This window comes from Oncorhynchus clarkii, chromosome 12 (assembly GCF_045791955.1).
Source record: "Oncorhynchus clarkii lewisi isolate Uvic-CL-2024 chromosome 12, UVic_Ocla_1.0, whole genome shotgun sequence".
Classification (NCBI taxonomy): Eukaryota; Metazoa; Chordata; class Actinopteri; order Salmoniformes; family Salmonidae; genus Oncorhynchus; species Oncorhynchus clarkii.
Window position 1 is genome coordinate 13,282,175 of NC_092158.1, and position 22,753 is coordinate 13,304,927.

A 22,753-nucleotide genomic window follows, 5' to 3' on the forward strand; every position below is an offset into this window, starting at 1 on the left:
TGTAAGATAGCATGTATTGTGGTTAATTCGGTTAACATTCAACCCATGTCACATCACATTGACATAGAGTTGATAGGTAGGTAACGTTCACACGTGAGATAAATGCTTTAAAATGCTAGCAAGTTGCCTTGCTAATTTGTGGCCAGCTGGGTGGGCCAGCTAGCTAGTTGGACATGGGTTAGCTAGCTACTAGTAACAACCCACCATGCATAATTTGTCACAACTCGCACCACTCTGGTCTAATTGTCAAATTAGTGAACATAACAGGATGTTACAACAGAGAAGATTCTCTTTGGGTACATGTTGTGTATATTTCCTCATCTAGTATGAGCCGTCTAACAGAGGGCTTCCCATCATGCTGTACTGTTTGATAGTGGCCAATAGGTGGCAGGAGAGTACTGTAGAGCGCCCTGCATCAGTCCGCTGCTGCTGTACGAGTCAGTTGTGAGAGTCAATAACATACCACGAGGAGAGAAACAGTCCAGACGTCAGACCTAAAATAACATCCTCAGCCTCAAAAGCATGTCTCACAGCCAGCTGGCAGCAATGCCCTTTCGTGGTCTGCTGTTCCCACAGGGTGTGCGCGCGCAGGGACGCTTCAGCTCTGGTTCATAACTTGTTCAAGTGAAATTCTGAAATATGTAGGACATGGGTCTTCAACCTTTTGCTGCCGATGGACCCCATCTCAGGCAAAATGGCGTCCCAGGGTCCCTCATCACACGTTAGCAAAAAAAATGTTTCTCCAAATGTCTTGTCTTATCATCAGGTGAATGATAATAGCAAGGAGAAGTAATCAACATTTGAAAATTAATAGATTTGGTATAGTTAAAAAAAAAATTGACCTCCCACATTATAATTGGAAAAGGAAATGTAAACTCTAACATAGGAGTGACCTTTTTAGCTAATAGGCTAACACATTTTTGCTAATAGTAACTGTTTAGCTGGTAAACAAAGGTTAGCCATGTGTTGGCAAAAATGTATTAAGTCAAGAAAGCTTACCAGCAGCCAGCACCACTTGCCGCACTGGTAGCCTGTTGACTGGTAGCCTGTTGACTGGTAGCCTATTGACTGGTAGCCTGTTGACTGGTAGCCTGTTGACTGGTAGCCTGTTGACTGGTAACCTGTTGACTGGTAGCCTATTGACTGGTAGCCTATTCGTGGGTGCTTTTTCAAAGCCTATGTCAGATACTCCAGTGAGTGTATTTGACTCCAGTGGGTGTAATTTGCTCAAAATTAGGAGTTGAGAAATAAAGTTAGTTTATTCTGTTGTTGCTAGAGATATTCATGACAACATTCATGACAAAATGTATGGACCCCTTGTAGTATCTTGGACCCCCGATTGAATACCCCTGATGTAAGATAAGGGTTTTTTCAAGTTAATTCAAGTTATTCTTTTTTTTTATAGTGATAGAGGAAGAAATCGATAGTCACACACCGGGATATTATTTGAAACAAAATCACAATATTATTTTTGTGCTAGTCAGCTGTACATGCACCAAAACTCAGTATTTTTTTCTTAATAGCTTGTCCTCCATCTTTTTTTAAATAGGGAGCCAATTTGTTTTCATCACTTTTATTTCCATGACTGATCAAACTCATTTTGTCATGGCTCTCTTGTCCCTCTGCAGCAGACATATGGTGAGCAATATGTTTGAACATGGAATCGCAGTATAGAATCGCAAGACATATCATATCGGTAACCTAAGTGTTGTGATAATATTGTATTGTGAGGTCCCTGTTAATTCCAAGCCATAGTTTTTAAGAGCCTGTCAGTATTTTATAGACCCTTTCTTATACAGTTCCATTTGAATTAAGGCTGGGAATTGCCAGGTAATCACGATAGAATATGTTTTGCATTTCTATAGGTATTGCAATTCGATACTGTGATTTTATTGCGGCTTGATGCAACAAACATATTGCTCACCGTAAGTTTTGATCAGTCATGGAAATAAGTGCTGAAAACAGATTGTCTCCCTGTTTAAAAAGATGGAGAACAAGCTATGAAGGAAAAATACTGGAGTTTTGGTGCAGCTAAGGCCATCTAACGCAAAAATATTTTGCGATATGTAACTATTTTTCCCCCAATCACTAATATGAATACAGCTTGTGAGAAGTTCTGGGAATAGGGTAGCAACTAGAGGTCGACCGATTAATCGGAATGGCCGATTAATTAGGGCCGATTTCAAGTTTTCATAACAATCGTGAATTGGTGTTTTTGGGCGCCGATTTCCGATTATTATTATTATTATTATTATTATTATGATTTTTTAAATGTTTTTTTTATACCTTTTATTTAACTAGGCAAGTCAGTTAAGAACACATTCTTATTTTCAATGACTGCCTAGGAACTGTGGGTTAACTGCCTTGTTCAGAGGCAGAACGACAGATTTTCACCTTGTCAGCTCAGGGATTCAATCTTGCAACCGCACAGTTAACTAGTCCAACGCTCTAACCATTGCACTCCACGAGTAGCCTGCCTGTTACGTGAATGCAGTAGAAGCCAAGGTAAATTGCTAGCTAGCCTTAAACTTATCGTATAAAAAACAATCAATCATAATCACTAATCCAGTTTAGCAGGCAATATTAACCAGGTGAAATTGTGTCATTTCTCTTGCATTCATTGCACGCAGAGTCAGGGTATATGCAACAGTTTGGGCTGCCTGGCTCATTGCGAACTAATTTGCCAGAATTTTACGTAATTATGATATACATTGAAGGTTGTGCAATGTAACAGGAATATTTAGACTAATGGATGCCACCCGTTAGATAAAATACCGAACGGTTCCGTATTTCACTGAAATAATAAACGTTTTGTTTTCGAAATGATAGTTTCCGGATTCAATCATATTAATGACCAAAGGCTCGTATTTCTGTGTGTTATTATGTTATAATTAAGTCTGATTTGATAGAGCAGTCTGACTGAGCAGCAGCAGGCCCGTAATCATTCATTCAATTAGCACTTTTGTGCGTTTTGCCAGCAGCTCTTCGCAAGCACAGCGCTGTTTATGACTTCAAGCCTATCAGCCTAATGGCTGGTGTAACCAATGTGAAATGGCTAGCTAGTTAGCTGGTTGTGCGCTAATACTGTTTCAAACGTCACTCGCTTTTAGATTTGGAGTAGTTATTCCCCTTGCGCTGCAAGGGCCGCGGCTTTTGATGAGCGATGGGTAACGATGCTTCGAGTGTGGCTGTTGTCGATGTGTTCCTCGTTCGAGCCCAGGTAGGGGCGAGGAGGGGGACGGAAGCTATACTGTTACACTGGCAGTACTATAGTGCCTATAAGAACATCCAATAGTCAAAGGTATATGAAATACAAATGGTATAGAGAGAAATAGTCCTATAAATACTATATTAACTACAACCTAAAACCTCTTACCTTGGAATATTGAAGTTTCATGTTAAAAGGAACCACCAACTTTCATATGTTCTCATGTTCTGAGCAAGGAACTTAAACGTTAGCTTTTTTACATGGCACATATTTTACATGGCACACATTTTTACATGGCACATATTTTACATGGCACACATTTTTACATGGCACATATTACTTTCTTCTCCAACACTTTGTTTTTGCATTATTTAAACCAAATTGAACATGTTTCATTATTTATTTGAGGCTAAATTGATTTTATTGATGTTTTATATTAAGTTAAAAATAAGTGTTAATTCAGTATTGTTGTAATTGTCATTATTACAAATAAAACAAATAAAAAAATTGGCAGATTAATCGGTATCGGCTTTTTTGGTCCTCCAATAATCGGTATCGGCGTTGAAAAATCATAATCGGTCGACCTCTAGTAGCAACTATGTCATTTAAATGAATATAACAAAAATAAATGTGAAAATTATTTGATCAGAAACTGAAAGAAAATAACTCTACATTTCTAATGTGGATGAAATTATGGTTTGAGTTTGGGATGCATAACTGAACTTGAGTCAATAACTAATTAAATGTTCCCAGTCAGGAAGTGTCTACGCATTATATTGTGAATTCCCACCAATCAGGTGCTGCTAATCAGGCCTGCAATGCCAGTCAGGGTGTGTCACCATTCACCCTGATGTTTGTTTGTATACCAGAACAGGCATTCCCGTCTGTTGCTGAACTCAACTACCAGTATGTATCTCCCCCCAATACGGTCTCCCCCTCCCTCACATTGTCTCCCGTCCTCCCCCCTAGGAACGTGAGACCCTTCAGACTTACGACGCAGCACAACCCACTGGAGAGGAATGAGCCAGGCGACGCAACAATTGGGTCAGTAGTTAAGCCAAACAAACACTTGTCTGGGGCCTACACACACGCATCAGTCCAGACACCAAGCTTAAATACACAAACACACATGTTCTGGTATGGTTTTGCCTCTGTTGGAATGACAGGAAGGATAGTCCCGGCAGGTGTAAAGGTATACAAGTTGAACACCACACACACATACACACACACACACACACACACCAAACTCTCTCCCAAGTGGAGTGCTCCTCCATATACAGCTCTGAGTCCCTGCTTACCTGTCACTCAGCAGCTCACCCAGACAATTGAGAAGCGACATGTTCCACATTCCTGAGCCTCCCCCCCCTCTTTTTTTCTCTCTGTGGAATTAGGTTGGGGAAAACTGCTAAAGGAGAGAGAATAGCAACGTAGAGGGAGAAAGATGTATACGATTTCTATGAAGTGTGCTGTGTTCTTCCGCCATGCATTGTGTTGTGCTTTGCTTTGGTGAGTCTGGAAAGTGTCTCTGCTGTGTAGGCATGAACCAGCTCTGATCCATGAAGACCTGAGAGTTAAAGTGTGGGTAGGGAGAGAAAGAAAGAAAGAGAGAGAGAAGCCCTTTGGTCTGCTTTCCCAGGCTGTCTGTCAGGAAGGCTGGATTTTGTACACCGTGACCACCGCGTTGCCCTTTCCTGGGGAAATCCGAGACAAACAGACAGCAGTGGGGGGAGGGGAACAGGAACACTAGGCCTGGGAAGGAGAGGAGGGGGGAGAGCGAGGCAAGAGCTTTTGGGAATGCTTAGGAACATACCCAGTCTACACCTCCCCTTTTGTTACAAGGCCTTTTTAAACCCCAGCCCTCCAAAATATGTGCCCTGTCCTCTGTTCTCAGAGGGTGTTATGGCTTTAAATCAAACCCAAAGCAAAGCAGAACTGCTCCAAAACTCGGTCAGTAACCCTAAACAACTGCTGTTAATACTATCCTATCCCACTCCTTTTGAGTTAATGATAATCCAGTTATTCTTAAAGGGGAACTGACAACGTTTTAACTCGTTTGCAGTCGTCCCCACAGTGACCGTACATACATCAGTTTGCTGATGACACAACGGTGGTAGGCCTGATCACCGCATTCACATCGACGGGCTGTTGTGGAGCAGGTTGAGAGTTTCAAGTTCCTTGGTGTCCACATCATCAACAAACTGTCTTGGTCCAAACACACCAAGAAAGTTGTGAAGGGGGCACGACAATGCCTTTTCCCCCTCCAGGAGACTGAAAATATTTGGCATGGGTCCCCAGATCCTCTAAAAGTTCTGTAGCTGCACCGTCGAGAGCATTGCCTCACCGCCTGGTATGGCAACTTTTGGTTACTGGCCCAATGCTCTAATCACTAGGCTACCTGCCTCCCCTTAACCTCTACAGGTTCAGTGTCCTTCCCCACGGGACGGTTAAGCTAATGTAGACTAATGTGATTAGCATGAGGTTGTAACATTTCCCAGGACATAGACATATCTGATGTGGGCAGAAAGCGCAGCAAAGACATCTTTACGTAGCAAAGACATATAGATGACCTGGAGCCAGTGGGTTTGGCGACGAATATGAAGCGAGGGCCAGCCAACGAGAGCATACAGGTTGCAACTAAGGCTGGGAATGTCAATACAGTCAAACTAGCTAATAGGCTAGTGTATCTATTTAGGTAGCAAGCTAAAACTATGGAGCCTAACGTTAGCCAGCTAGCTGGTAGGAGGATGTCATGTCATTGGAGGAGTGGTTGAGTGACTGACTTTCTCCCATCATCATTGTTTTTGGTGGCTACACACATCTAGATGCAGGTGTCATTTGGTTATCTAGCAAGAACTGGAACAACATATCTCCTACATTTGCAAATTCACTCTGGCTTTCTACTCCAATTTCAGAGCACTCTCGTCTGTGTGCCAGAGCGCAGAATAGCTGATGAATTTACGATCGCACAACACCCACTGAATATGACCGGTGTCGGTAAACGTAGGCAAAAAAAAGTCATAGTTAGTCACGAACCCTCTAGATAACATGTAAACAGCCTAGCTAACCAGCTCTGCTAGGGCGAGTAAACTGGTCAAAGTGAGGTGTTCTCTCATTTGTGTCTGAAAGGAGCAAGCTAGCTAACTTTAGCCAGTTAGCTTAGGTGCTTGGTTGGGATAAGCATGCATTGGCAGGCAAGCTGCAGAATGATTAATAGGCTACAATTCTACATCGTTTCAGTGCAATTTCAAAATTGTATTTTGTGGCTTTTGGCAAATACGTTTGAATGATTTTAAAGTCTCGCTGTTGCTACTGCCTGTAAACACACAGTCCAGTTCAAAGTAAATGATGGCAGGCTTGTGTGGCAAATGGCTTGTTTGTATAAAGGCCTACTGTAGCTCTGATTGGTCTGTGGTGCACCAGTTTGCGTCGACTCCGGTCCTGGACGAGACGGATGTTTTATTTACTGTCTGAATGTACGTCCGCTTTCCTACTCTATATTGTTATATAATTTTCACATGCCTTACTATAGGTAATTCACAAACATTCTAAGAATTTGTGAAAATGACCATATCTAAGTGCTGGCTTGTCAGGAAATGTTTTTAAAAAGTATAATATTCTTCCTGGGGGGTGTATATGAACCGATTTTAATGAGATGTCATGTTGCTAAAATTCTGTCAGTTCCACTTTAAGTAGTAGTGATATAAACATTGATGGAGTGGTTAGAGTAGCAATAGGCTGACTTCAGAAAGCACATGTGCTAGTGTGTTTGTTATGCTTCAGGATTCGGGAGGTTAGGCATATCTAGTGTGAGTGAAAGAGAGTGAGAAACACACTAAGCTGGTTGGGTGAAGGGTTAGGCTGGTAACCCCTATGCCAATGACAGGTTGGGGTGAGAGGTCAGTAGGGGTCAGTGTGTAACCCCATATCAACTGTGTGACCTCCAGGTGCTGACCCCACGGCACTGAGAGAACAACTCTTTGACTTCTGGACCAGGAAAGAGCTAGAGCCGGTGAGACAGAAAGCTGCATTTACAGTGTGTATGTCGTCAACTTCACAGTCTGTGTGTGTGTGAGGAAAAAGCTTGAGGGAAGGAATGAGCGAGCAGTGCATCATCATGTCGCATGCCAGGTCTATACTGGGTATATCTATGAGAATGTTGAGTGAATGACTGTGCGTCTGAAATATTGTGTAAAAGATCAAGCCTCGAGATTACAATCTCTCAAACAGACATGCATTGTTTGTGGATATTGACTAACTGTGCAAATTGTGAGAGATGTTGAATGAGAAAGGGAAAGTGTGTGACACAGAGTACTGTGAGTACCAAAGTCTATCTAAAACAAGATTCAATACTTTAATGCCAAACAAAGTGTTATACAACTGATAGCTTTATGTGTGAATTTGAGATTTTAGCATAAAAGTTCATATGCAGAGATTGATTTGACCCAGATGGAGAGTGTGTATCTAACCCCCCCCCCCCCCCCTTCCATCCATCTCCTCCCCTGTCCTCTCAGCTGCGAGCTGTAGCCTTCAAGGGCTTTTCAGACTTCCAGACACCCCTAGAGGACCTGCTGTGTGTCCTGGAGGGCTGTCCAGGCAGGCAGAAGGGGAAGGCCACCACCATGGGCCACCGCATCCTCATGGAGTTTGAGCGCTGGAGACGCACACATCCCAAGGTCCGTCTCAGTAAAGGAAAACGGCATGCTCAGTTCCACTGAAGATCCTCTATTGTAAACAAGTATAAAGGGTGCCAGGAACCAAAAATAGTTCACATTATTCACTTTATTTCACTTGAATATGATTTTAAAAAAAAACTTGTTTCTGTTTTGTCTTTATGGAGTATTGTGTGTTGATTGATGAAAACAACAAACAATTGAATCCATTTTAGAATAAGGCTGTAACGTAACAAAATGTGGAAAAAAGGGGTTAGGGGTCTGAATACTTTCCAAAGGCACTGTATGCTTGTGGTTTATTAATTAAGACATGTCGCTACTTTGAGCTAAAGAAAATAATCACGAAGCGTCATTTGTAAATCTCACCTACCTCCAGGTGACCCTCCAGGCCGTCCCAGAGGTCTCTAAATTGGGATTGCAGCGTCGTGCTCTCAGCCTTCTCACGGACGCCCAGCCCAGCTTCATGGATCCTCTCATAGACATCTACCAGCTGGGTAATCTGGACCGGAGCATCCTGAGGCTGCATATCATCAAACTGCAGGCTGTCAACTGCTACAGGGAGGTGGGTTGGTGTTCTGCTATTCTTCTTCATCTGGTTGTTGTGGTGTGACGGGCTGGATGGGAATCAAATGGGTTAATCATGATGGAGTCAGACAAAGCTATATTAGGTGAATGAATAAAAACTATACATCTTTTTTGGGGGGGAATCAAAATGAATGTTTGGGGATTTTCACAATTTAAATAAATGTTGTCATTGTTTTTCAGGCTGCGTTGTTAAGCATGAAACTGGAGCTTCAGAGTGAAGTGGATATGGAGGAGGTGAGCGATCAGAACCTGTTATTAAAAGCAAAGGTGTGTGTTGGTACTAAACCATGACCCCCCCCCCCGTGTGTGTTGCAGATGTGTGTCCCTCTGATTCTACAGGACAAGCTTCCTATGGCCGAGTCGTTTGTAAGGGGCCATCCTAGACTGGAGGAACGTATGGTCACACTGCTGGACTCCTGGTGCCGTCCTGACTTCAGCATAGCACAACTACGCAGGTATTTTGTGTGTGTGTGTGTGTGCGCAACTCTTTCTGTGCGTGTGTGGCATTAGTGGGTGGTTTATGTTTCCTTGTGCTTCACTGCAGGCAGTTTCCCCGCTTGTCCCTCTCCAAACATCAAACTGATCAAATCCAGCCCAAGATGCTCAGCAAACAAGTGTTTCGACTGATGGAGAAATTCAACATTGACCCAGGTGTGTGTGTGTTCTGATAGTGCCCATGTGTATCACCGATCATCAGTGTGCCTGCTCTACATTTTCATTGGTTTCAATGGTTTCACTTTGCAGGCCTGTGTCCCAACTCTGTGTACAAGCGTAAATCAGACTCCATGCGTTTCCTCATGTATAAAAGGTTTGTAGAGGTAAGCAGCAAACCTGGGTCCTTTTAACGTGATACATTTCAGAGTTTTAGCAGGCGTTCTTATGCAGAGTTACTTGCAATCAGGTCATTCAATTAAAGTATGTTACCTTATGTTCTGTGAGGCCTCTGCTTCGCGCCCCATTCACATGTCCTCACTTCTCACCGTCTCTGACTTTCAGAAAGGCATGTCAGAGGAGAACTGGAGGGACCATGTACAGGTATGACGTGTGCAATCAACTTCTCTTTTTGCTTAGTTTAGTCTTTTAAAAACGCACACAACAAGGCCCATGCATGATATAATCTCAGCATCTCGGTCATTGGTTGGTTGGTTGATTGGTGTGTGTGTTCAGTGTTCACTACATTGACGAGTATGGTCAGTCGACAGTGGCAGACGACCCAGAGCTGCAAATCCAGTTGGTTGAGTTGATGGTTAAGTATGGTGGGATGGTCAACGCTGCCCAGTGGTCACTACACTACGGTCTCCCCAAAGATCGTCTGCCGTTTGGGGTGTGGGACACACAGGAGAGCCTACCACCCTCGCTGAGGTACAGAGCTGTAGAGAGAATGAAGGAAAATAAATGTAATCTATCAGTCAATCTACGTCTCTGTTGTCCGCTGTCCACATATTTCTCATATATTCATTCATTCAATCCTCTGCCTCTTCTTCAGGGAGGTATCTAAAGGCTGCAATGCTGAGTCGTGGGACCCGTCCCAGGCACACCGTGATAGGTTCTACCAGCTGCCAATCACCAGGGACCATGTCCACTTCCTGGAGACCCTGGAGGGGCTACAGCGCTGCAGAGACATAGTGCTACAGGTATCAATCAATCAGAGAGGTGGTTCCACAGATGACTCCTCACTGGCTTGTGTGTGTCCGACAGCACGTAATTTTAGTGTTATAAGGGATCTCTTGTAGAAAATTTGCAGACTAAATCCCATGTAAGCACCAAACACCTATGAAAAATGTAAACAGTGTAAAATAATAGCATTTATCAAATCAAATTTTATTAGTCACATGCACGGAATACAACAGGTATACCTTATTCACAACCCCAAAATATCTTCCCTCCTCTCCCCTGTTCTCCAGCCTGGTTGTATAGTAGGGGTGGATATGGAGTGGAGGGCAGGGTTCGGTGCAGTGTCTCCCCAGCAGAGGGTAGCTTTGATCCAGCTAGCAGTGCCAGGCCAGGTGTTCCTGTTGGACCTGTGTGCCCATGGATTCTCTCAACATAACATCACTGTCACCTTCATCAGGAGCCTCTTCTCTGCTACCACGGTCCTCAAGCTGGGTGAGTGAAGGGATTGGTCTATATTGGATTTATTTTTGTATGCCTTCTTTTGTCTGTCCATGTGTCGGCCAGACCTACAGTACCAGTCAAAAGTTTTGGACGCACCTACTCATTCAAGAGTTTTCTTTATTTTGACTATTTTCTACATTGTAGAATAACAGTGAAGACATCAGAACTATGAAATAACACATGGAATCATGTAGTAACCAAAAAAAGTGTTAGACAAATCAAAATAAACTCAAACTGTCAAATGCAAACCTAACATGTGTAAATATTTGTATGAACATAACAAGATTCAACAACTGAGACATAAACTGAACAAGTTCCACAGACATGTGACAAACAGAAATGGAATAATATGTCCCTGAACAAAGGGGGGGTCAAAATCAAAAGTAACAGTCAGTGTCTGGTGTGGCCACCAGCTGCATTAAGTACTGCAGTGCATCTCCTCCTCATGGACCGCACCAGATTTGCCAGTTCTTGCTGTGAGATGTTACCCCACTCTTCCACCAAGGCACCTGCAAGTTCCCGGACATTTCTGGGGGGGAATGGCCCTAGCCCTCATCCTCCGATCCAACAGGTCCCAGATGTACTCAATGGGATTGAGATCTGGGCTCTTCGCTGGCAATGGCAGAACACTTAACACTCCTGTTTTGTAGGAAATCACGCACAGAATGAGCAGTAAGGCTGGTGGCATTGTCATGCTGGAGGGTCATGTCAGGATGAGCCTGCAGGAAGGGTACCACATGAGGGAGGAGGATGTCTTCCCTGTAATGCACAGAGTTGAGATTACCTGCAATGACAACAAACTCAATCCGATGATGCTGTGACACACCGGCCTAGACCCTCTACCTCCAAATCGATCCCGCTCCAGAGTACAGGCCTCGGTGTAACGCTCATTTCTTTGACAATAAACACGAATCCGACCATCACCCCTGGTGAGGCAAAACCGCGACTCGTCAGTGAAGAGCACTTTTTGACAGTCCTGTCTAGTCCAGCGACGGTGGGTTTGTGCCCATAGGCAACGTTGTTGCCGGTGATGTCTGGTGAGAACCTGCCTCACAACAGGCCTGCAAGCCCTCAATCCAGCCTATTGTGGACAGTCTGAGCACTGATGGAGGGTTTGTGCGTTCCTGGTGTAACTCTGGCAGTTGTTGTTGCCATCCTGTACCTGTCCCTAAGGTGTGATGTTCAGATGTACCGATCTTGTGCAGGTGTTGTTACACATGGTCTGCCACTGCAAGGACGATCAGCTGTCTGTCCTGTCTCCCTGTAGTGCTGTCTTAGGCATCTCACAGTACGGACATTGCAATTTATTGCCCTGGCCACATCTGCAGTCCTCATGTCTCCTTGCAGCATGCCTAAGGCACCGTTCACACAGATGAGCAGGGACCCTGGGCATCTTTCTTTTGGTGTTTTTCAGAGTCAGTAGAAATGCCTCTTTAGTGTCCTAAGTTTTCATAACTGTGACCTTAATTGCCTACCGTCTGTAAGCTGTTAGTGTCTTTGTAACAGTATTTTTATTGGAATTTCACCATTTTCACCCATTTTAAGAGATACAACAACAGAGACAAAGCAAAAAAAAACAGTTACAAACTCACTTACACATACCTGCGTATGTATGTATGTATGTATGTATGTGTATATATATATATATATATATATATATATATACATACACACCCATACATACGTACACCATTTTCCTCTTCGTACTCGGCGCTTCTCTCACCCCATCCCCATCATTGCGTCTCTCAATACATACATTTTAAACAAATTTACAAACAGAAATTAAACAAAAAAGCTCAGTTTAAACCAAGAAGTTAGGTTCCACACATGGAACGTACAGTGTAATTCTGAAATACATAGATCACCACCATTCTAAGAGAATCCTTGCAGCATAATAGCTGATACCTCAGGTTCTAGGTAATTTACTTTGTAGAACTGATCTGTTTTAAAATGCAATGTACATGTCAGATATTCCAGAGGCACCCATTCAAATAGTATCTTATGCCAATCTTTAATAGAAGGAGCCTTATCACTAATCCACTGTAAAAGGATGTTTTTCCTTGCTGCGAAGGTAAGGATGTTGTAAAGCCTCCTTTTACACACAGAAGTAGCATGCCTACTAGGGAGACCCAACAGTAAAGAAACTGGGTCCAATTCTAGATCAACTGCTAGGATCTTTTCAATTTCTTGCAGAACACTAGACCAGTATCTTTGTATTTTGGTACATGACCATAAACAATGTATTAGGGAGCCTGTATCAGTTTTACATTTAAGACACTGAGGAGAAGAGGAAGAGGGGCTAAAAGCATGTCTGCGATTTGGGGATATATGCAATCTGTGTATTATTCTTAATTGGATTGCTCTAGTACGATTACAGATAGATATTGTTTTTGCATATCTCCAAATGTCCTCCCACCTCTCTTTGTCAATAGTAACAGACAATTCTTTCTCCCACACTTGTTTCACCCTCTGTGTTGACAGCAGAAAAGGACCTTACAGCATCGTAAAACAGACTTAGACATTTTCCTTTGTGGGAAAAAAAAGCGTTCTTTCAATGACAGACATATCAGGGTTACCAAATAAGGTGGTGCTCTTCAGAATATGTCTTACTCGTAGGAAGCGGAAAAAGTCTTGCTTTGGGAGTCGATATTTCTCGACCATCTGCTCAAATGACAATAAAATCTTATCAGCAAATAAGTCATTTAGTCTGCATATGCCCTTATTAAGCCAAAAGTGAAAGCCAGCATCCAGCAATCCTGGACCAAAATCTGGGTTGTTAAGAATTGGGGTAAGAGCAGAAGTTAGTTTGGACCTTCCCAGGAAGCGTTGAACTGACCTCCATACTTTGAGTGTGTTAAATGTAATGGGATTATTGCAGTGATCTTCTACAGACTTGAAACTTCTGAAAAATATAAGATCCTGTTAGGGGTATTTTGAAAGAGAAGTCTCAATGTCTAACCAAATAGAGGAGTCATCGTTTGTGATCTAGTCAGAAATATAACAAAGGTGGGCACACCATTGATAGAACCTGATATTGGGCAGATCCAAGCCACCCATAGAACTTGGCAGCTGCAATATTGCCATCTTAAGTCTTGGCTTGCGTTTACTCCATATAAAGGAACTTAGCCATCCATTTACATCCTTTATTACCTTATTGGAGAGTAATACTGGGATCATTTGGATTGGGTAGAGTAGTCTAGGTAAAATGTTAATTTTCAAGAGGGATATTCTACCCAACCATGTTATCGGAAAAGTTCCAGCGCTCCAAATCCTGTCTTATTGTATCCAACAAGGGAACAAAATTGGCTTTGTACATTTGCTGCAATTTAGGAGTTACAAATATACCAGATACATGAAACCTGAGGGAGACTATTTAAAAGGGAAGGGGGAGAGGTATTAGGTACAGAGTGAAGGTTACCAAGTGGCATAGCCTCTGATTTAGTTAAGTTAATCTTGTAGCCTGAGAATTCTCTGAATAATTCAATAATATTTAATAAGAGATGTAATTGAAGTCTCGGGACTAGATATGAATATCAGGACATCAGCATACAAGCTTATTTTATGGTGAACATCACCAATGAGCAGCCCCTGTATAGCAGGCCCTGATAGCCTCGGCCAGTGGTTCCATAACGAGTGTAAAGAGGAGAGGGGACAAAGGACAGCCCTGTCTGGTACCTCTGTATATAGAGAAGCTATTTGACCTTAGCCCATTAGTAAGGACAGCAGCCTGAGGATCATCATATAAAACTTTCACCCGTTTTATAAAGTTGTCCCCTAGACCAAATTTATTTAGAGCAAAGAATACGTTAGACCACTCCACACGATCAAATGCTTTCTCAGCATCTAGGGAGAGCACAAGACCATCCATAGCACTTTGTTGGTAGGCTTGAATTACATTAAGAAGCCGCCTGACATTGTTGCATGACTTACGGCCCTTAATGAAGCCAGTTTGGTCTCCTTTCACAATTAGTGGCAGTGAGTCCTCTAATCTTGTGGCTAAAATTTTAGAAAGCAATTTTCTATCCACATTCAGAAGGGAAATTGGTCTGTACGAGGAACAAGACTCTGGACATTTTTCCTTTTTTGAGAATAAGTGATATGTTGGCTTCTCTCAGCGTTTGAGGGAGCTGGTCATTTGAAAATGAGTGGTTAAATATATCACGCAATGGCTCAAGGATCAGGCCATGGAACTCTTTATAGAACTCACTACAAAACCCGTCTGGTCCTGGGGACTTACCATTTTGCAAATTCCTAATTGCGAACATTATCTCTTCCTCGGTAATAGGGGCATTAAGGAGAGACCTCTGTTCTTCGGAGATAGTAGGGAGCTCAATCTTAGAAAATAAGTTCTCCATTAATTTGGGTGCATCATTTGGCAGTTCTGAGGCATAAAGGTTCGCATAAAATGTCTTAAATTAGTCATTTATCAATTTATTTTCATATAATTGATTGCCATCAGAATCAGTAATAGTGGCAATTGACTGAGAGTCAGCTCTCTTTTTAGCTAGGAATGCCAAGTACTTTCCTGGCTTATCGCCATGTTCATATAGCTTTTGCCTGACAAATCTCATTTTCTTTTCAGCATCCTGTGTTAGGAGAGAGTACGCTTTACAGGTTTCCCAAAGGAGCGAGGGGTTATCTGTTGATTGAGAGTTAATAGAGAAAAATGCTTTAAACTCTGTAATAAAATATGATGTGAAAATGTATTATTTTAATGCTGAGTTTATATTTTATATTTGAGATTATTCAAGTAGCCACCCTTTACCTTGACAGCTTTGCACACTCTTGGCATTCTCTCACCCAGCTTCAATAAATCAAATAAATACAAAATTCACCTGGAATGCTTTTCCAACAGACTTGATGGAGTTCCCACATATGCTTGTTTGCTGCTTTTCCTTCACTCTGCGGTCCAACTCATCCCAAACTATCTCTATTGGGTTGAGGTCGGGTGATTGTGGAGGCCTGGTCATGTGATGCAGCACTCATCACTCTCCTTCTTGGCCAAATAGCCCTTACACAGCCTGGAGGTGTGTTTTGGGTCATTGTTCTGTTGGAAAAACAAATGATAGTCCCACTAAGCGCAAACCAGATGGGGTGGCGTATCGCTGCAGGATGCTGTGGTAGCCATGCTGGCTAAGTGTGCCTTGAATTCAAAATAAATCACTGACAGTGTCAACAGCAAAGCACCCCCAGACATTCGCACCTCCTCCATGTTTCACGGTGGGAACCACACATGCGGAGATCATCCGTTCACCTACTCTGCATCTCACAAGGACACGACAGTTGGAAACAAAAATCTCAAATTTTACTCATCAGACCAAAGGACAGATTTCCACCGGTCTAATGTCCATTGCTCGTGTTTCTTGGCCCAAGCAAGTCGCTTCTTCTTATTGGTGTCCTTTAGTAGTGGTTTCTTTGCAGCAATTTGACCTTGAAGGCCTGATTCACGCAGTGTCCTCCTGAACAGTTGATGTTGAGATGTGCCTGTTATTTTAACTCGGAAGCATTTATTTGGGCTGCAATTTCTAAGGCTGGTAACTCTATTGAACTTATCCTCTGCGCAAAGGGAACTCTGGGTCTTCCTTTCCTGTGGCGGTCCTCATGAGAGTCGGGATTCATCATAGTGCTTGATGTTTTTTTGTGACTGCACTTGTAGAAACTTTCAAAGTTCTTGAAATTTTCCGGATTGACTGACCTTCATGTCTTAATGTAATGATGGACTGTCGTTTCTCTTTGCTTATTTGAGCTGTTCTTGCCACAATATGGACTTGGTCGTTTACCAAATAGGGCTATCTTCTGTATACCCACCCCTAACTTGTCACAACACAACGGATTTGGATCAAATGCATTAAGAAGGAAAGAAATTCCACAAATTAACTTTTAACAAGGCACACCTGTTAATTGAAAAGCATTCCAGGTGAAGCTGGTTGAGAGAATGCCAAGAGTGTGCAAAGCTGTCATCAAGGCAAAGGGTGCCTAATTTGAATCTAAAATATATTTTGATTTGTTTAACAAACTTAACAAACTTGGTTATGACATGATTCCATATGTGTTATTTCATAGTTTTGATGTCTTCACTATTATTCTACAATGTAGAAAATAGTAGAAATAAAATAAAAACACGTCAATGAGTAGGTGTGTCCAAACTTTTGGCTGGTACTGTATGTTCAAGTAATTGTCCTAACACTTTAGATGCGCTTTATTGACCTCGTCTGACATGATGTAATGAACCAATGGAATAATCCAGGCAGACTCAATGAAATACTATTTGAACCCTGGTGTGATATTACTCTGTCTGTGTCCAGGTTATGGGATGGCAGGGGACCTGAAGTGTCTTCTGGCCACATGGGCCCAGTTCTCTGAGGAACCTCTGAAGATGGAAGGAGTGTTAGATCTACTCAACGTGCACCAACAGGTACAGTACACTTCACCTCAGACCCACCTGGTCTCCTGTAGCGTGATGGCCCTAGAGAGTGTTATGTACATACGGTATATCTGACCAAACATGACCAAGAACATCTGAGTATTTTCACTATCTAGCTGCAAGTTTGAGGCACGGTCATAACTACAATCAAGTTCTTCTGGGGGTATAGATTTGTATTTTTAGATGGTAGGCTATATAGGTTCATCATCATCATCTATAAAATAGCCTCCAACACTCTACTCAACAAATTGGATGCAGTCTATCACAGTGCAATCCGTTTTGTCACCAAAGCCCCATACACTACCCACCATTGCGACCTGTACGCTCTCGTTGGCTGGCCCTCGCTTCATACTCGTCGCCAAACCCACTGGCTCCAGGTCATCTACAAGACCCTGCTAGGTAAAGTCCCCCCTTATCTCAGCTCGCTGGTCACCATTGCATCTCCCACCTGTAGCACACGCTCCAGCAGGTATATCTCTCTAGTCACCCCCAAGACCAATTCTTTCTTTGGCCGCCTCTCCTTCCAGTTCTCTGCTGCCAATGACTGGAACGAACTACAAAAATCTCTGAAACTGGAAACACTTATCTCCCTCACTAGCTTTAAGCACCAACTGTCAGAGCAGCTCACAGATTACTGCACCTGTACATAGCCCACCTATAATTTAGCCCAAACAACTACCTCTTTCCCTACTGTATTTAATTTATTTATTTATTTTGCTCCTTTGCACCCCCATTATTTTTATTTCTACTTTGCACATTCTCCCATTGCAAATCTACCATTCCAGTGTTTTACTTGCTATATTGTATCTACTTTGCCACCATGGCCTTTTTTTGCCTTTACCTCCCTTATCTCACCTCATTTGCTCACATCGTATATAGACTTGTTTATACTGTATTATTGACTGTATGTTTGTTTTACTCCATGTGTAACTCTGTGTCGTTGTATGTGTCGAACTGCTTTGCTTTATCTTGGCCAGTTCGCAATTGTAAATGAGAACTTGTTCTCAACTTGCCTACCTGGTTAAATAAAGGTGAAATAAAAATAAATAAATAAATAAAGGTTAAAAAGCAACAAAACTACATTTAAGCAATAATGCCTGAGGGGGTGTGATATATAGCCAATATACCACGGCTAAGGGCTGTTCTTAAGCACGACGCAACGCGGAGTGCCTGGATACAGCCCTTAGCTGTGGTATATTGGCCATATATCACAAACCCCCCAAAGTGCCTTATTGCTTTTATAAACTTGTTAGTAACTTAATTAGAGCAGTAAAAATAAATGTTTTGTCATGCCTGTGATGTGTGTGTGTGTATATATATATATATATATATATATATATATATATATATATATATATATATATATATATACATATACACGGTCTGATATACACGGCTGTCAGCCAATCAGCATTCAGGGCTCGAACCACCCAGTTTATAATATAAGACTATATAAAAACAGGCTGTGTTACTACGGCATTGAAAATAGGCCTCCCCTGTTCTAAATGTGACCAGTATGCTGTATGATCCCTAGATGCAGCGTAGCACCAGCAGTCGTGGTAGTGGGGGACCTCGCGGTGTGCTGGTTGGGGAGGGCCCAGCAGAGAAGGGTCTCAGTCTCCTGGTCCAGCAGGTCCTGGGGAAACCCCTAGATAAGATGGAACAGCTGTCTAACTGGGAGAGACGACCACTGAGGACGAGTCAGCTACGCTACGCTGGTAAACCCACACACACATTCTAGTACTGCTATGCAGGCACACACACATACCAATTGTGAGATACGACCGCTCCGGATCAGCCAGCTCCGCTACGGAGGTGTTCACACACACACACATACCAACTGTGATCAGCCTGTTGTCATCTTTACCATTCTCACTGTGCTCCAAAATGCCAGACACATCTCTCACGCTCTTTGTCTCTCCTTGTTCTCCTTTCTCTCTCGCTCGCCACTCTCTCTCGCTCGCCACTCTCTCTCGCTCGCCACTCTCTCTCGCTCGCCACTCTCTCTCTCGCTCGCCGTTCTCTCTCGCTCTCTCTCACTCTCCGCTCTCTCTCGCTCGCCGTTCTCTCTCGCTCTCTCTCGCTCTCCGCTCTCTCTCATTCCTGCAAAGGCCAATTTAGGGAACTGAACTGGTGCCTCGTTCCAATGTCCATACTTCATTTCATAGCTACTTCTTAGAATGCATGCCAAATATATGTCCTCATACTTCAGTAGTATTCTAGTGTAGACATTTTAAACGCTGTCTGTCTCTGAAGAGATAAAGGGACAGACGATACTATCTTTCTCTTTTGATCTTCTGTCTTATCTTTATGGCTCTCATCTCTTCATCTTTTATTTTTTCCAGTGTTTTTCTCTCACGCCTTCTCACGTCAATCTCCTGTCTCTCTCTCGCTTCTCTCTAAACCTCCTCTCTATCTCTCGCTCTCTCACCTTCCTCTCTCTCGTCTCTCTCTCACACACTCCTCTCTCTCATCTCTCTCTCTCCTCTATCCCTCCTCTCACCATCACCTCTCTAGCTGTCGATGCATACTGCTTACTGGACGTCTACTCAGCCCTCTCTCGTGACCCAGCAAGCTTTGGGCTGCCACAGGACTTGTGCTCCATCTCCTCACTTCAGACTGAGAAGAGTAAAGAGGAGAAGAAGCGGAAAGAGGAGAAGAAGAAGCAGGCCCGGCGCCGAGGGGTCAGAGGCTAACTACAACTTCTTCACATTGACACCACTGTTCTTTTGTTTGGTTAAGGGTTAGCCAGGGTTGTCATGGCTACAATTTTTTTTTTTTAACATCATGAAACTTGAATTCCAAGTGTGTTACTCCCTATAAAAGGTCAGGAAGTATCTCCCCATTTCAAAACATTTCTCTCTACTGAACACAACCCATGTTTAAAGCTTTCTCTCTAATATCAGGCACACCAGGAGTCAGACCCAGCCCCAACCCCAACCCTAGGCCCAGAGAAAAGCCCCCAGCTTGGGGAGGACAGTCAGAGTCCACTGCCCCCACGCATGGCTCCTCAACAACTGCGTGTGGTGTGTGACAACATGCTGCAGGGTCTGGGGCGCTACCTGCGCTGTCTGGGGGTCGACGTGGTACTGCTGGAGAATACTGATGACCATAGGGTGGCTGCGCAGGTAGGATAGACAGTAGGACAGACACACTGAGTCAGAAACCGGCTCAGATGATGACGCTAACTCTCTATATTTCTTCTGTTCCTCAGTTAGCCCAAGAAGATGGACGAGTCATACTCACCTGTGGTCAGCCGTACCAGACGGTAAATATGAACTGCATGTTATAGAGTGTGTGTCTCACGTCTGTTTTTGAGCAGGGTTCTGACAATACAGTTTGTATATGCGGAGTCAGGAGATGTTCGGTGTGTGTTTGTGTGTCTAGCTGAAGTCCCAGGTGGGAGAGGGTCGCTGCATTGCGCTGGACTGCTCAGAGAAAGCCCGGGACCAGGCAGTACGAGTCCTGAAACACTTCAACGTCCAGCCAACCCAGTCGGACATATTCAGCCGCTGTCAGGTCGGTCAACAGTGTGTGTGGGTGTGATCGTTTGTGCTTGTGTGTGTGCCATGGTTGGTTTCTGGTAGGAAAGTTTGGCCCTGGACAAAGTGTCCGGCAAGATTTTAATTTACCGGATATTTGAGAAATTTACCAGATATTTACTTTTTAAGTTACTCTGCCATTTTGAAAGTAATGTCCACCCTGTCCTGGACTTTCCCCAAATAAGTCTATAAAAAACACTGTCGTTGTTAGAATCTTAACACCCCTAACAGAATTTGTGTTTATAAGCAGTTTGTAAGAATTTGCCCCTTATTCTCTGCTAGTCAACCTACACAGCTGATGGCCCATCGAATCTACACCTAAACTACACCGAACAAAATAGAAACGCAACATGCGTTTCAATTTCTAAGATTTTATTGAGTTACAATTCGTATAAGAAATCAGTCAATTGAAATAAAATCATTAGGCCTTCATTTTTTTATGTATTATTTATTTTAACTAGGCAAGTCAGTTAAGAACAAATTCTTATTTACAATGATGGCCTTTACGATAACTGGATTGTTCAGGGGCAGAACGACAGATCTTTACCTTGTCAGCTCGGGGATTCGATCTCGCAACATTTTGGTTACTGGTCCGACGCGCGGCCCACTAGGCTACCTGCTGCCCCTAATCTATGAATTTCACAAGACTGTGAATACAGAGATGCATCTGTTGGTCACAAGGTAGGGGTGTGGATCAGAAAACCAGTCAGTATCTGGTCTGATATCCATTTGCCTCATGCAGTTCCACAAATCTCCTTCGCATAGAGTTGATCAGGCTGTTGATTGTGGCGTGTGGAATGTCGTCCCACTACCCTTCAATGGCTGTGTGGTGTTGCTGGATATTGGCTAATTGATAATCATATATTTGACTTTGAAGTTGGAGCACATTGACTGGTATTTCCATCAATGAATATAAAGCATTATTTTACCTTTTTTGTCCTTCTCCTGGACAGTTTGACCCGTCAACAATTGTATTTATTTGCTTTTCATTTTGTGTGGGGTGGTGTGGGGGGGGGGGGGGGGCTAAAAGCTGGCAATAACCAGCTGCGGAAACCCTGCTACGTGCATATATGTGTGTGTTCACTTCCATTCATTTTCACATGGACGGTTTCATAATTTCTGTCTCACTTTGAAGATGACAATCTACATAATGAAATAATTAGATAGAACACACATCTTATTTCCAGGTCACTTCCTGTTCATAACATCATGTGACTGTGGTTGTCATCATAGACTTGTTTACATTATTCTTTAGGTATAATACCTAAAGAATAATGTATTACTGTTGAACAAGGGTGTGGAACTCTTATGAACATAAACAACAGAAACATATTGGTTGCTAGGGTGATGTGTACAGAATAAGCCAGCTCATGGTGGTTTTGTTTCATGTGTTTGCCGTGAATGATAAACAGAAATACAGTTATGACGTGTTAACAGAGTTATTTGTCCAAGAGGATGTCCAGTACTATACAGTATCTCTAAGACACATGTCATGTCCTGGAATGGTGGAAAGGAATTGAGTGTGTCAGGAAGTAGCAGAGGGATAGAACGGCGCTGGAGACCAGTTTCCTGTAAATCATAATGTTTGAAGTGCCTACTGTGGTAATATCACTGGAACAATGGGATCTTTACTGTGTGCTGTAAACAGGAGGCGACTGCTGGGAACCGACAAGACAGACAGACAGACAGACAGACGGACTGAGCAGAGAGAGGGGTCAGCCACAGAGAGGAGGAGGAGGAGGTGGAGGAGGGCAGAGAGGAGGCATAGGGAGACTGAGGAGGATGGGGGAGGAGGATGGGAGAAACTGAGTAGAATGGATGTAAAGCAGAGGAAGGTGAAAATATGCAGAAAGAGGATAAAAGAGGTTGATAGAAAGGTAAATATGCAGGAAGAGGATAAAAGAGATTGATAGAGAGAAAGTGAAATATGCGGACTGAGAGGAAAAAAAGAGATTTGAAAGAGAGAGCCCGAGAGAGGATGAAATGGAAAAGGTAGAGGGGGTAGAAAATACCAGAAAATAATGTTCAGACATGATTCATTAATACCATAATCCCGTCAAGTCGTCTGTTAATTAGTTTATTTGTACTCTCATAACTACAGAAGTCCATCTCTTCATGTTCTACTGGGCCAGACCTATAATGTTTTGATGTTTTCTACTTTTAACTGTGGTAAAATGAGATATGCTTCTTATTGCAGTGCCGCCAAAAA

At 42.9% G+C, this 22,753-nt stretch overlaps 1 protein-coding gene across 1 annotated transcript in view; it reads left to right on the forward strand.

Annotated features, from left to right (window-relative positions):
• LOC139422730 (exonuclease 3'-5' domain containing 3) overlaps positions 1 to 22,753 on the forward strand; it is a 79,371-nt gene that overhangs the window by 99 nt on the left and 56,519 nt on the right. The window contains exons 2-19 of the mRNA XM_071174037.1: positions 4,178 to 4,252; positions 7,153 to 7,217; positions 7,720 to 7,881; positions 8,255 to 8,440; positions 8,644 to 8,697; positions 8,779 to 8,918; positions 9,008 to 9,114; positions 9,208 to 9,281; positions 9,460 to 9,498; positions 9,659 to 9,825; positions 9,950 to 10,097; positions 10,368 to 10,569; positions 16,884 to 16,993; positions 18,537 to 18,720; positions 19,520 to 19,686; positions 19,909 to 20,130; positions 20,217 to 20,270; positions 20,390 to 20,521. Coding sequence (XP_071030138.1) covers positions 4,228 to 4,252; positions 7,153 to 7,217; positions 7,720 to 7,881; positions 8,255 to 8,440; positions 8,644 to 8,697; positions 8,779 to 8,918; positions 9,008 to 9,114; positions 9,208 to 9,281; positions 9,460 to 9,498; positions 9,659 to 9,825; positions 9,950 to 10,097; positions 10,368 to 10,569; positions 16,884 to 16,993; positions 18,537 to 18,720; positions 19,520 to 19,686; positions 19,909 to 20,130; positions 20,217 to 20,270; positions 20,390 to 20,521 — 2,238 coding nt within the window. The 5' untranslated portion in view covers positions 4,178 to 4,227. The remainder of the gene's footprint in view (positions 1 to 4,177; positions 4,253 to 7,152; positions 7,218 to 7,719; positions 7,882 to 8,254; positions 8,441 to 8,643; positions 8,698 to 8,778; positions 8,919 to 9,007; positions 9,115 to 9,207; positions 9,282 to 9,459; positions 9,499 to 9,658; positions 9,826 to 9,949; positions 10,098 to 10,367; positions 10,570 to 16,883; positions 16,994 to 18,536; positions 18,721 to 19,519; positions 19,687 to 19,908; positions 20,131 to 20,216; positions 20,271 to 20,389; positions 20,522 to 22,753) is intronic.